This window comes from Phalacrocorax aristotelis, chromosome 23 (genome assembly GCF_949628215.1).
Source record: "Phalacrocorax aristotelis chromosome 23, bGulAri2.1, whole genome shotgun sequence".
NCBI classification, from domain to species: domain Eukaryota; kingdom Metazoa; phylum Chordata; class Aves; order Suliformes; family Phalacrocoracidae; genus Phalacrocorax; species Phalacrocorax aristotelis.
The window spans coordinates 2,794,191-2,805,878 of record NC_134298.1 but is presented as its reverse complement, the minus strand read 5'-3'; the positions used below and the strand labels follow the sequence as shown (position 1 = coordinate 2,805,878).

The 11,688-nt window shown below is 61.5% G+C and overlaps 2 protein-coding genes across 5 annotated transcripts; one reads left to right on the top strand and one right to left on the bottom strand.

Annotated features, from left to right (window-relative positions):
- Positions 1-39: 39 nt before the first annotated feature.
- PSMC5 (proteasome 26S subunit, ATPase 5) lies at positions 40-4,463 on the bottom strand. Of its 2 annotated transcripts, XM_075116927.1 has the most exons (12): positions 4,310-4,463; positions 3,789-3,860; positions 3,307-3,376; positions 3,058-3,155; positions 2,610-2,666; positions 2,265-2,495; positions 1,946-2,072; positions 1,582-1,772; positions 1,385-1,483; positions 1,143-1,253; positions 983-1,069; positions 40-141 (listed from the first exon to the last, which is right to left on the bottom strand). In XM_075116927.1, the coding sequence occupies exons 1-12, from the start codon at positions 4,346-4,348 to the stop codon at positions 88-90; spliced, it is 1,236 nt and encodes a 411-aa protein (XP_074973028.1). In that variant the 5' UTR covers positions 4,349-4,463; the 3' UTR covers positions 40-87. The 2 variants fall into 2 exon arrangements, with proteins under 2 accessions (XP_074973028.1, XP_074973027.1); XM_075116926.1 differs by having other exon boundaries at positions 2,265-2,666.
- A 243-nt stretch (positions 4,464-4,706) lies between these two features.
- Positions 4,707-11,560, top strand: FTSJ3 (FtsJ RNA 2'-O-methyltransferase 3). 3 transcript variants are annotated; one of them, XM_075116921.1, is made up of 22 exons: positions 4,707-4,812; positions 5,039-5,165; positions 5,255-5,360; positions 5,572-5,618; positions 5,799-5,878; positions 6,028-6,127; positions 6,286-6,480; positions 6,560-6,675; positions 7,224-7,328; positions 7,502-7,602; positions 7,677-7,757; positions 7,847-8,005; positions 8,348-8,483; positions 8,590-8,795; positions 8,915-9,035; positions 9,133-9,211; positions 9,482-9,629; positions 9,735-9,811; positions 9,989-10,091; positions 10,216-10,399; positions 10,501-10,595; positions 10,864-11,560. In XM_075116921.1, the coding sequence occupies exons 2-22, from the start codon at positions 5,099-5,101 to the stop codon at positions 11,051-11,053; spliced, it is 2,496 nt and encodes an 831-aa protein (XP_074973022.1). In that variant the 5' UTR covers positions 4,707-4,812; positions 5,039-5,098; the 3' UTR covers positions 11,054-11,560. The 3 variants fall into 3 exon arrangements, with proteins under 3 accessions (XP_074973022.1, XP_074973020.1, XP_074973021.1); XM_075116919.1 differs by having other exon boundaries at positions 9,133-9,226; XM_075116920.1 differs by having other exon boundaries at positions 4,789-4,898; positions 9,133-9,226.
- Positions 11,561-11,688: the final 128 nt, after the last annotated feature.

The following is an 11,688-nucleotide window of genomic DNA, read 5'->3' as shown; positions in this document are numbered from 1 at the left end:
GTCCTGCAGCCCCCCCTTCCCCAAGTCAGCACACAGGTGTGGCCATAGCAGCACTTTATTAGAGGCAGTGCAGCCCCAGCCTCACCGTTACTTCCACAGCTTCTTGATGGACATGTTCTTCTCGCTGTCCTTCTGCATCACCTGGGCAGGGAGGAGACAGTTGGTTCCAGACATGCAGACCCCCTCCTACTCCCCCCATCTGGGTGCTAATAATCCCCCAAAAACCACCCCCCATGACCAAGCTTCAGCCCTGCACAGGGAAGGCAGTGCGGCCTCCATCTCACAGCCCTGGGAGAGGTGTCCATGACCTCCCCGGCCTCTTCCATGTCACACACAGCCAAGAAGGCCAACAGTATCCTGGGCTGCATTCAAAGGAGTGTAGCCAGCAGGTCAAGGGAGGTTGTCCTCCTCTACTCCACCCTAGTGAGGCCACATCTGCAGGTCTGGGTCCAGTTCCCAGCCACCCAGTTCAATAAAGCCAGGGAACTACTGGAGAGAGGCCTGGGCTTGTTCAGCCTGGAGAAGAGAAGCCTGAGGGGGGGATCTCATCAGTGCCTATAAATATCTGAAGGGCGGGTGTCAGGGGGATGGGGCCGGGCTCTTTTCAGTGGTGCCCAACGCCAGGCCAAGGGGCCACGGGCACAAGCTGGAACACGGGAAGCTCCACCTGAACATGAGGACAAACCCCTTCCCTGTGCGGGTGCCAGAGCAGGGGCACAGGCTGCCCAGAGAGGCTGTGGGGTCCCTTCCCTGGAGACATTCACCCCCCGCCTGGACGCGGCCCTGTGCCCCTGCTCTGGGGGTGCCTGCTCACGCAGGGGGTGGGACGGGATGAGCTCCAGAGGGCCCTGCCAGCCCCCACCATCCTGCAAGTCTGTGACAACCCCCATCAAGCTTCACAGCTCCCAGCAGATGCTGCCCAGGACAGTTTGTGCCCCACCAACAGCTCTCTGTTACGCTTCACCTCCCCCACAGTACTTACCTTGGCAACAGCCATTTCAAAGTCCTCTTGCGTGACGTGCACCCGCCTCTCCCTCAGCGCGTACATGCCAGCTTCTGTGCACACCCCCTGTGAGGGACAGAGACGTCACCCACCGCTCCCCCTCTGCCAGCCCCGGTACCACGCAGTGCCCCCGGCTCACCTTCACTTCTGCACCCGATGCCCCCGGCATCAGCTCCGCGATCTTCCGCAGGTTGATGCCTCGCGTCAGGTTCATTTTCCGGGAGTGGATCTTGAGGATGTCCAGGCGGGCCTGGAGGAGAACAGCAGCAAAGCAAGGGTTGGAGCCACAGGAATCACTCCCAGAGATGTCTGGGGACAACGCGCTCCTCCCAGGGACAAGGAGAGCAGGGGAGCAAGGGAGCACCAGGGCCCCCCACCTACCTCCTCATTGGGAGGGGGGAACTCGATCTTCCTGTCGATGCGGCCAGGGCGCAGCAGAGCCGAGTCCAGGATGTCGATGCGGTTCGTGGCCATGATCACCTGCACGGGGAGAATTGTCACCACCCTGGGCACCCCACTGCCACCACAGGGCCAGCAGGACACTGCCCCATCCCCTGGCAGGGGTGGCACCTTCCTACCTTGATGTTCTTGGTGGCCTCAAAGCCATCGAGCTGGTTAAGGAGCTCCAGCATCGTGCGCTGCACCTCGCTGTCCCCACCAGAGCCCCCCTCCAGGCGGGAGGAGCCGATGGAGTCGATCTCGTCCATGAAGATGATGGAGGGAGCGTGTTCCCGGGCCATCACAAACAGCTCCCGCACCATGCGGGCGCCTGTGGGGAGCAGAGAGGGCTGAGTCCTGGCCCTGCGCACAGCTCAGCACGGCCACAGCGCCTCCGTCTGCCCCGGGCACCATGCGAGGGGCCTGTCCCGAGGCCACCCAGCACCACGAGAGCCCTCACTGGGGCTCCAACGTACGCAGCTGCCCCCCCTCAGGCCCTTTTACCTTCACCGATAAACTTCTGCACCAGCTCAGAGCCCGAGACGCGGATGAAGGTGCAATCGGTGTGGTGGGCCACAGCCCTGGCCAGCAAGGTCTTGCCTGTACCGGGGGGTCCATAGAGCAGCACACCCTGCAACGGCCATGCAGAGACCTCAGCACCGCTGCTGGGCCGGGCTCAGCACCCCTGTCCACAGCCGCACAGGCAGCCAGACCCTGACAGGTGACACGGGATGCCCCAGGGGTGACACAGGCAACATCACAGTGGCACCGCAGCACCCCCAAACGCTGAGCTCCACCCCAGGCCCACAGCAGCAGCACTTGCCTTGGGCTGGGCAATCCCCAGCGCCTCAAAAAGCTCCGGGTGCTTGACCGGCAGCTCAATCACTTCCTTGATCTCCTTTATCTGCTTGTCCAAGCCCCCGATCATCTCGTAAGTGGAATCCGGAACTTTCTCCACCATCATCAGGGACACAAGAGGGTCCACTTTGTTGGGCAGGATCTTGTGCAGTGTGTAGCTGTCGTTGCGCAGGGCCACGCGGCAGTTTGGGGTCACCTGCAGTGAGAGCAGAGGGGAGCTCAGCATGTATGCAGCAAGGAAGGGGGCAGGCAGCCCCAGGCTGCCTGGAGGGAGCAGCTGTGTCCCCCCCCACAGCCCCAGGACACTCACGTCATTAATGTCGATGTTCTTGTCCACATCCACCACAAACTTCCCCTCTGGGTGCACCTGAAAGGTAGCAGCTGCCACTGTGAGAGTTATTTCTCTAAGAGGTCCTGTCACGTGCCCGATACCTGCACTGGCTGCTTAGAGCAGGGTGAAGGAGCCAGAGAGCTCAGCCACTGCCAAACACCCTGCAACCCCTCCTGCCCCCAGGGAGGCCTAAGCCAGCTGCCTCCCACCAGTCTGGGGAAGGTTTGGGCCCAGGACAGGCACCACAACACGCTCTTCTGGAAAAAGAACTCTTATTTCACATCTTTTAGTTGTTACATCCCCTCAGAACTCAGGCTCACACTTGCTCCAACCCCTTTGGGCCAAAGGGAGGGTCTGTCGGACCCCAGCCCGCCCACCCTGACCCTGCCCCAGCCCCAGTCGCCCTTGGGACTGCTCAGCCTCATACCTTGACAAGCACTTTCTTCTTGTCCATGGCTCTCACCACTTCTCCCACGTAGGAGCCCTGCTCCTGCAGCAGCTGCAGCTCCTCCCGCAGCAGACGCACTGCAGAGGGAGGCATCAGCACCAACCACTAGCACCCACACCCAGACTCCCTGCCCACAACAGAGGGGCTGCACTCGCCATAGCGGCCAGCAGCCCTACAGGTAGGACCAAAGAGCCCCGGGCGAGGAAGATAAGAGGAGCTGAGCTGTACCTTTAGCGTTCAACTCATTTCTCTGTGCTTGCAGGCGCCGCAGATTCTGGCTCTTCTCATTCACAATGAGCTGTTAGGAGAAAAGCTTTGCTGAGTCCTCCATGTCCCAGGCAGCACTCACATCAACCAAGCATGGGCAGCAGCACAACGGCCTCTGCATTGGGACAGGCACCTGGAGGGGTCCAGCCCTCCCCAGCAGGATACGGCCAGCCAAATCCCACTGCCAAGGGCTGGGCAGTGCCTCGCACACACACAGCGGTGCGGTCAGCTCTCAGGACTAGGACGCCATCTCATAACTACACCGCTCAGAGGTTGGGTCCTGCTTGTAGATACCGCCCTGGGGCACTGCTCCCTCCTCACACCCCAAAACAGGACACCCACAGCACAGAAAAGGCTGCAGGTGATCTCGGGGCTGAGACCACAGCAACACCGCTCTGGGGCGGGCTGGCTGAGCACCTCCTGTGCAGCCAGGGCTGGCTCACCTGCAGCTCCTCGATCTTGGACAGGTAGTACTGTCGCAGCCCTGTGCCGCCTTTCCCATCATCCATCTCCATCTGCGAGAGAGAGCAGCACTGGCCATAGCCCGGAGGGCCTCCCATTCCACGCAGAGCCTCGGAAACCACCTCTACTCCCGCTCCATCTCCGCGCTGACCCTCAGGTCTCCGTTTCCCCCCTCCCCGGGTCGGGGCCTGGGTCCCCGCTTTCCCTGCCACCCGCCTTCTCTTGCCCCCGGCCGGTGGCCAAGAACAGCCCCAGAGCCCCCCCGAGCCTCACCGTCCCCATCGGCACGCCCCCTCCCCCTGCCCCGAGCCTGGCCCCGCACCCCAAGGCCTGCCCCGGGCCCCCCGCCCCCTCGGGGGCGCCGAAGCGGGACCCGCCGAGTCACGGCGCCCATCGGGCCCCGACCAGACGCGGTCCCAACAGAGCCCCACGGCAGCATGGCGGGACCCGAGCACCCCCCGCTCCGGCCTTGTCCGGCCCTGCTCGCCCCGGCCCGCCGCACCTGCTCGGGCCCGTCCACCGCCATCTTCTCCGCCGGCATCGGACCACCAGCCCCGCTCCTGCCGGCACTAAAGATGGCCGCCACCCTCCTTCCGCGGCCCGCCCCCCACGCGCCGGGCGTAGTTGCGTCACTTCCTCTCCCTGGGCGCTGAACACCTCCGAGCGGCGCAGAGCGCATGCGCAGCAGTGGCTCACTCACGTCAGTGCATTGCCGCCATCTCGGTAGGGTCGAAGGTGATTTCTCCGCACTACCAGGTGCCAGAGGCCCAAGGACAGGACACCGAAGCTCCTCCTAGGGGACCCGTTATCATTTCTCCTTCCTGCTCCCGCGGCAGCCCGTCTGAACACGGCGGACCGGGATGCGCCACTCTCAAGATGGCGACGATGAGCGAACGGAAGCGGAAGTTTATAGTCTTGCGCGAAGCACGCTGGGAAGACGGTGTCGGCACGCGGCCGCGGGGGGATCGGGACCGGGACTGGGACCGGGATCGGGATCGCGATCGTGTGTGTGCGCTGAGGGCGGCGGTGGCGGGCTGCGGCCCGGGCGGGGGAAGTGGGGGCCCCGGGGCCGTGCGACACCCTGAGCCGGGGTAGGCCGGGAGGCTTCGGCGGGCCGCGGTTCCGGGGGCAGCGGGAGAGCGCCGAGGGGACGCCGGGGTTCGCCGGGGGAGGCCGCGGGGAACCACCGGGCCGTCCCTCGCCCCCAGCTCACCCCCTCTGCGTCCCGCAGGCCGGTGCCGGCGGCTGACAGCAGGTCCCGACCCCGCCGAGGGCCCCGCCGCGCGCCGCCATGGGCAAGAAAAGCAAGTTGGGAAAGAGCCGGAGGGACAAGTTCTACCACCTGGCGAAGGAGACGGGTGAGGGGCCTCCCCGCTCGCTGCGGGGCCGGGGTGCCGCGGCCCCCGTAACCCCGGTGATCCGTAACCCGCGGCTCTCCCGCCCGCAGGATTTCGCTCCCGCTCCTCCTTCAAGCTTCTCCAGCTCAATAGGAAGTTCCAGTTCCTGCAGAAGGCGCGGGCGCTGCTGGACCTGTGTGCGGCCCCCGGCGGGTGGTGAGTGGCGTCAGGGCCCCAGTCGCAGCCCGGTGCCACCAGCTGCCCTGGGACCTCGCTGTGAAGTGGCTTTTGTGTTTTCGGTTGTGGTGGCTCATCCCAGTCACTGTCCTCGATGCCACAGCTGATCCCAAACAGCTGAGCAGCACAGTTCAATGCTGGGGGCTCTCCTGGGATTCTGCTGTAGCTTTGATCCTTTCTGTTGTTCCAGGCTGCAGGTGGCTTCCAAATTCATGCCAGTTTCCAGCTTGATCATTGGTGAGTGATGGGTGTGGGGTGAGCTGGGGGATCTGGACTTGCCCATTGCCTGGGGCAAAGGAAGGGAATCCTGGATTTGGGAGTCCTGGCAGGAGGAGAGGGCAGGTGGGGAAGCCACGTGGGATGGGCTGGAGCCTTGTTTTGAGAGGTTGCATTGCTCACATCTCTTCTTTACACCAGGAGTGGACTTGGTCCCCATCAAGCCCATTCCCAACGTAGTGACGCTGCAGGAGGATATCACCACTGAGAAGTGCCGCCAGGTACGAACCTGCCTCCCCTGCCCCAAGCATTGTGTGCGGGTCTGGTAGAACCGTGGCAGGGGGCTGAGCTGAGCTGACACAGATGGGATCCTGTGTGTTGGCTCTTGCAGAGGGGTTAGTGGGACAAAGCGCATGTCCCCATCCCTCAGGCCCTGCGCAAGGAGCTGCAGACGTGGAAGGTGGACGTGGTGCTGAACGATGGAGCACCCAACGTGGGAGCCAGCTGGGTGCATGATGCCTACTCCCAAGGTAGGGCAACCCGGGGCTGGCGTGTGGTCTGCGGGCCTACGAGGGCAGGCTCATCTCATACCCTGGCAGGGCAGGGTGGCAGCGGTGTGTGCGGTGGGACAGGGAGCTGGGCGGTGAGGATGGTGACAACTGCTGACTGCTCTTCTTTCTTCCTCCAGCCAACCTGACCCTCATGGCCCTGAAACTGGCCTGCGAATTCCTCTGCAAAGGCGGCTGGTTCATCACTAAGGTTTTTCGTTCCCGGGACTACCAGCCACTTCTCTGGATCTTCCAGCAGTTCTTCCACAAGGTCCAGGCCACCAAGCCCCAAGCCTCCCGCAACGAGTCTGCTGAGATCTTTGTGGTGTGCCAGGGTGAGTGGTTGGGGGCACCTGCAGCTGCTGGGATGGATCTGGGAATAACCTGCTGATATCTCTGATTCCTCCATCGCAGGTTATCAAGCTCCAGACAAAATCGACAGCAAGTTCTTTGATCCAAAATACGCCTTCAAGGAGGTGGAGGTTCAGGCTAAGTCAGTTAGTGAGCTGGTTAACAAAAAGAAACCAAAGGTATGAGCTTGCTTTGCTGGGCAGCAAGGCCAAACACACGCTAAAGGGGCTGGGGGTTAGGGCCAAAGAGATTGTAATAAGCAAAGTTGCTCAGGGAAGTGAAAGGTCTGGAGATGCAAAGTGGTGGAAGAGACAGTTTTGGGAAGGTTAGAAGGTGGTATACTGATGGGCAAGTGGTGAGCAAGTTGTGAGGCTGGGGATGGATCGGTAAAACTCTCCCTACAGCGGTTGGCTGCTGGTTTTGTGTTTCTGTGCAGTGTCTTTAGGACACAGGGCAGTAAAGGCCATGTCAGGTGGCCTCATCTGGACACAGAGCTGACACAAACCTCCATCACTGTCACCTCTCTGAGTCTGAGGTGTGCGCTGGGAGATGCTGTGGAGCTGGCAGGTTGGGGCTGGTAATTTGCCCTTGTCCCTACGTCGTGTGGGCACGTTTAGGTGGACACTGCAGCAAGACATGAGTTACATGACATTGTTCATCCTTTAGGGGTGGTTGCATTTGCTTGTGTGTGACCTGCTACGGCTCATACAGCTCCTTCTTCCTGTAGGCAGAAGGCTATGCAGATGGTGACACGACCCTTTACCACCGCTTCACCCTGATGGACTTCCTCAAGGCTCCCAACCCTGTGGACTTCCTCTCTAAGGCCAATGAGGTGAGTGCCTGAAGCGAAGGGTGGTGGCCCCTGAGGCGTCCCGAGGAGCACAGAGCAATGAAAAGAAGGAGCCAGGTGCCCCAGCAGCAACCCTCGTTCCTGTTCTTGCGGAGGGGAGGCAGGGCTGGAGCTGGGGCTCAGGCGTAACAGCCCTTTCCCTCTGCTTTGTGCAGATCACACTGGGGGACGGTGAGCTGGAGAATCACAGTTCCACCACGGAGGAGCTGCGTCAGTGCTGCAAGGACATCCGCGTGCTAGGACGCAAAGAGCTCAGGTACTGGGGGGGTCTGGGACAGGGCATTATGCTGGGCTTGGTGGGCGTCTCTAACGGTCTGCCTCCCCACGCAGAGCCCTGCTGAACTGGAGGACGAAGTTGCGGCGTTTTTTGGCCAAAAAGCTGAAAGAGCAAGCAAAGGAATTGGATATCAAGTAGGAGCAACAGGGCTGCCCCAGAGCACCAGTGCAATGGGATGGGCCTGCCACCAGGACAGATGCTCTGAGCTCCTTCCTTTTGGCAGCCTGAGCTCCGGTGAAGAGGAGGAAGGCAATGAGGAGGAGAAGAGGGAAAAGAAGACATTGCCAAGAGCCGCAGCTGATGAGGTGGTAAAAGAGGAAGAGGAGGAGGTAGAGCTGGCATTGGCAGAGATGAAGGCTAAGGAGCTGGCAGAGTTAAAAAGGTAAAAAGAGCTCAGATGAGTGATGGGGGAGTACTGGGCCAGCAGGGCACAGGGGGGCTCTAGCCCTAGGGACAGAGGGTGGCTGTGTCAGAGCCTGGCGCTCAGTTGACAGTGCATGGGGTTTGTGGGTCTGGGGTCCTCAGGGTTGTCTGCTCCTCCAGGCAGGTGAAGCAGCTGTTCCCAGCTGGCGTGGGCCCCCTTTGCCCCAGGCCTGGGGACCCCTCACAGAGACATGATGGTGCTGCTGGGTCCCCTCCCGGGGGAGATCTGACACCAGTGCGGCAGCGGATGTGTGTGTGTGGCGAGGGGGGCAATGTAGCCTCATTCCTTTGTGTCCTCCAGAAAGAAGAAGAAGATCCTGAAGGAACAGCGGAAGCAGCGCGAGCGAGTGGAGCTGAAGATGGACCTCCCTGGCGTCTCCATTGCCGATGATGGTGACACCAGCATGTTCTCCCTCCGGACTCTCCACAGGACCCCGGTGTGTGGGGCAGGGGGAGGCCAGGCTCCCAGAGCCATCAGGGCCGGGACAGGCGGGCACGTGGCTGACGGACTGTAGTTTGTGACTCGTCTCACTTGCGTTGCAGCTGCTGAACGAGATGACCCGGGGGGACATGGCATCGGCAGATGCCCTGCTGGAGACAGGACCTGGGGACGATGACATTTATATCTCAGATAACGAGGAAGGGGACGATGTGTCCCTGGCCAGCGATCTAGACCCGGAGGAGCTGCTTGAGATAGAGGCCCGTCAGCGCCGGCTGGAGCGGGAAAGGCGAGAGCAGGGTGCAAAGAGGTGAGAGTCAGGAGAGGCCCCCCTGGGGCAGGGGCTTCCTATGGAGCAGCTCTGGAGTCTGGCAGTGGGTGCACCCCATCCTGGCTGGAGAGCGCTGATCCTGCTGCTGTCTGTTACAGAGTGAAGTTTAAGCAAAAGGAAGAGGAGGAAGAAGGGGAGGAAGAGGAGAATCCCCTGCTGGTGCCCCTGGAGGAGAAGTCGGAGCTGGAGGAACGGCAAACCAGCCTGTGGTTCGGGAAGGTGAGTCCTAATGGGCCAGAAATGACAGGTCAGCCTCAGCCTCAGCAGCTCCCTGGGTCTGCCCTGCCTCCCCTGACCTGCTGCTCCCCATCCCCAGGATGCCTTTGCCGGCATTGAGGACGATGCGGATGAGGACCTGGAGCTGGGGCAGTCGCAGGTGTTGGCTGAGAGACAGCGTGAGTCTCAGAGAGGTTAGTGGGGGGCTACGTCGCTGATGGGGGGCACAGAGGGAGGCCACACGGCCCGTTCTGGGACACTGGATCAAACTGTGATGCGGATGCTGCTCTGAGCAGGACCGGAGATCTCCAGAGGTTGATTCCAGTCTGGATCATTACACAGTTAATGAGCTAGCATTAGTGTAGCATTAACGAGCTGGCTCTCTAGAGGAATAATCTGCAGTGAGGTCTGCCTCAACCCTTTCTCACCCAGTGGCTCCTGTTCCCCAGACAAAGCCACAAGGAAAGGGCAGAAGAAGAAGGTTCCCCAGGAGGAAGCTCCAGCTGAGCCCCCGCCTGCCGCAGACACAGGGCCCGACGCTGGTAAAGTGCAGGACGAGCAGAGCAGTGATGATGGCAGCAGCAGCGACGAGGAGAGGTGAGGGCTGAGAAGGGAGGAGGTCTGGATGTTTTCCACCCAGCTCCACCGTCCCGGAGAGCAGGGAGGTGAGGACGCCAGCTGTAACCACTCACCTCTCCGCAGGCCGCTGACACGGGTGGGGAGGAAGCAGGGCCGTGTCGAGCCGTGTGGCTTTGAGGTGGTGCCCATTGAGAACCCAGGTGAGTGGGGGGTGCTCTTTGGACCCCTGTGCACCCGGTGATACCATGTGAGTGCCTCCTTAGGGATGGGAGGCAGGGTCAGACCATGGTTTTCTGGGCTGACAGGGCTGCTGGCTGCTCCCTGAGTCTCAGGCTGCTTGCAGATAGGCCAAGCTTTAATCTGTTCATACGCTGCAGTGAAAAGAGCCCGCATCCTGGACGCAGAGGGCCTGGCACTCGGCTCTGTCATCGCCACCTCCAAAAAGGCCAGGCGGGACCTGATTGATGACTCCTTCAACAGGTACTTGCTGCTGTGGGTGCTGGAGGGGGAGCAGCATTTGGTCTCCCAACAGGAGACAGGCCATGGATATATTGGTGTGAGAACCCCGTGTCCTGCTCACAACTCACCCAAGCTGCTCCCCCAGGTATTCCTTCAACGAGGACGAGGGAGAGCTGCCGGAGTGGTTCACAGAGGAGGAGAAGCAGCACCGGCGCAAGCAGATACCCGTGGACCGGCAGACGGTCGAGGCCTATCGGCAGCGCTGGCGTGAAATCAATGCTCGCCCCATCAAGAAGGTGGCAGAGGCCAAGGCCCGCAAGAAGCGGCGGGTGAGTGGGGCTGTGGTCCTGGATGGGTGCTCCGTCCCCCCTCCTGGGTGCTCTGTCCCTCCTCCAATCCCCCTTGTCCATCACCCTCTCTGTCCCCACAGATGCTGAAGAAGATGGAGCAGATGAAGAAGAAAGCAGAGGCCGTGGTGAGCACGGTGGATATCTCAGAGAGGGAGAAGGTGGCCCAGCTGCGGCGGTGAGTGGTGAAGCTGGGGTCCAGATCCTGCGTGTTGTGCTAGGCTTGATTGCGGGAACAGCTCCTGCACTTAACCCAGCAGGGCTGGAAAGGGCTGGGCTGGATCCGGCTGCAGGCTGAGGGGTGGGAGAGCGAGCACGGGAGCCCTGTCATGGGGCACAAAGGCCTAGCGGAGTGGTGGGACCCCATATTGGTCTTTGGCTACATCCCAAAGCCAAATTGCTGGGGTGCTGAGGTCTCGGTTTCACCTTTTGCTGTTCTCCCGCAGGATCTACAAGAAGGCTGGGCTGGCCAAGGAGAAGCGGCAGGTCACCTACTTGGTGGCTAAGAAAGGCGTAGGACCCCGGGTGCGCCGTCCTCCCGGCGTCAAGGGCCAGTTCAAGGTCGTCGACAGCCGACTGAAGAAGGACGTAAGGGCTCAGAAACGCAAAGAACAGAAGAAGAAACGCCGTAAGTGATGTGGGACTGGCTCCATCCTCCACAAGGGACTCAGCTTGGGCATGACTGGCTCCTGTCCCACCACAGCCTTGGGAGCAGCCGGACTCACCCCGCCACCCTCCCCCATCGTGGGGACAGGGCTGTGACTTAGCCCCCTGTTGCTATTAGTCCGTGCCTTGACGTGACATTGCCTCCTGTCCTCCAGTGAGGCAGGGAGGGGTTATTTGGCCTCAGCGCTGTAGCACTGACCCCTTTCCCGTGCTCGCTGTGGGTGGCCGCATCTCCAGGTCTCTCACCGTTTGCTGGCTCTGCTGGGAGGCTCTTGCCCTGCAGAGATGGCACGAGCACCCACGCCAGCCCTCGCTGTCCCGAGAGGTCATGGCTCGGGTGGACGGCTCCTGGGCCATATTTGTCACTGGGGTCGCAGGGCGGTGGGTGCTGAGCTCTGAGGCAGGTGGGTGTCGGTGGTCTGCACAGAGCGGCTCCTCAGTTGCAGCAGAATTAAAATCTGGTCTGACAAAGCCCCAGGACGTGCCCTGCATCTTGATGAGGTGAGGCGCCTGTGCTGCGAGCTGCCATGCCCCTTCATGCGCTCATTGGTAGAGAGAGGAGTGTAGGATGGGGTCTGCACACCTCTGCTAACACCTTGGGGAGC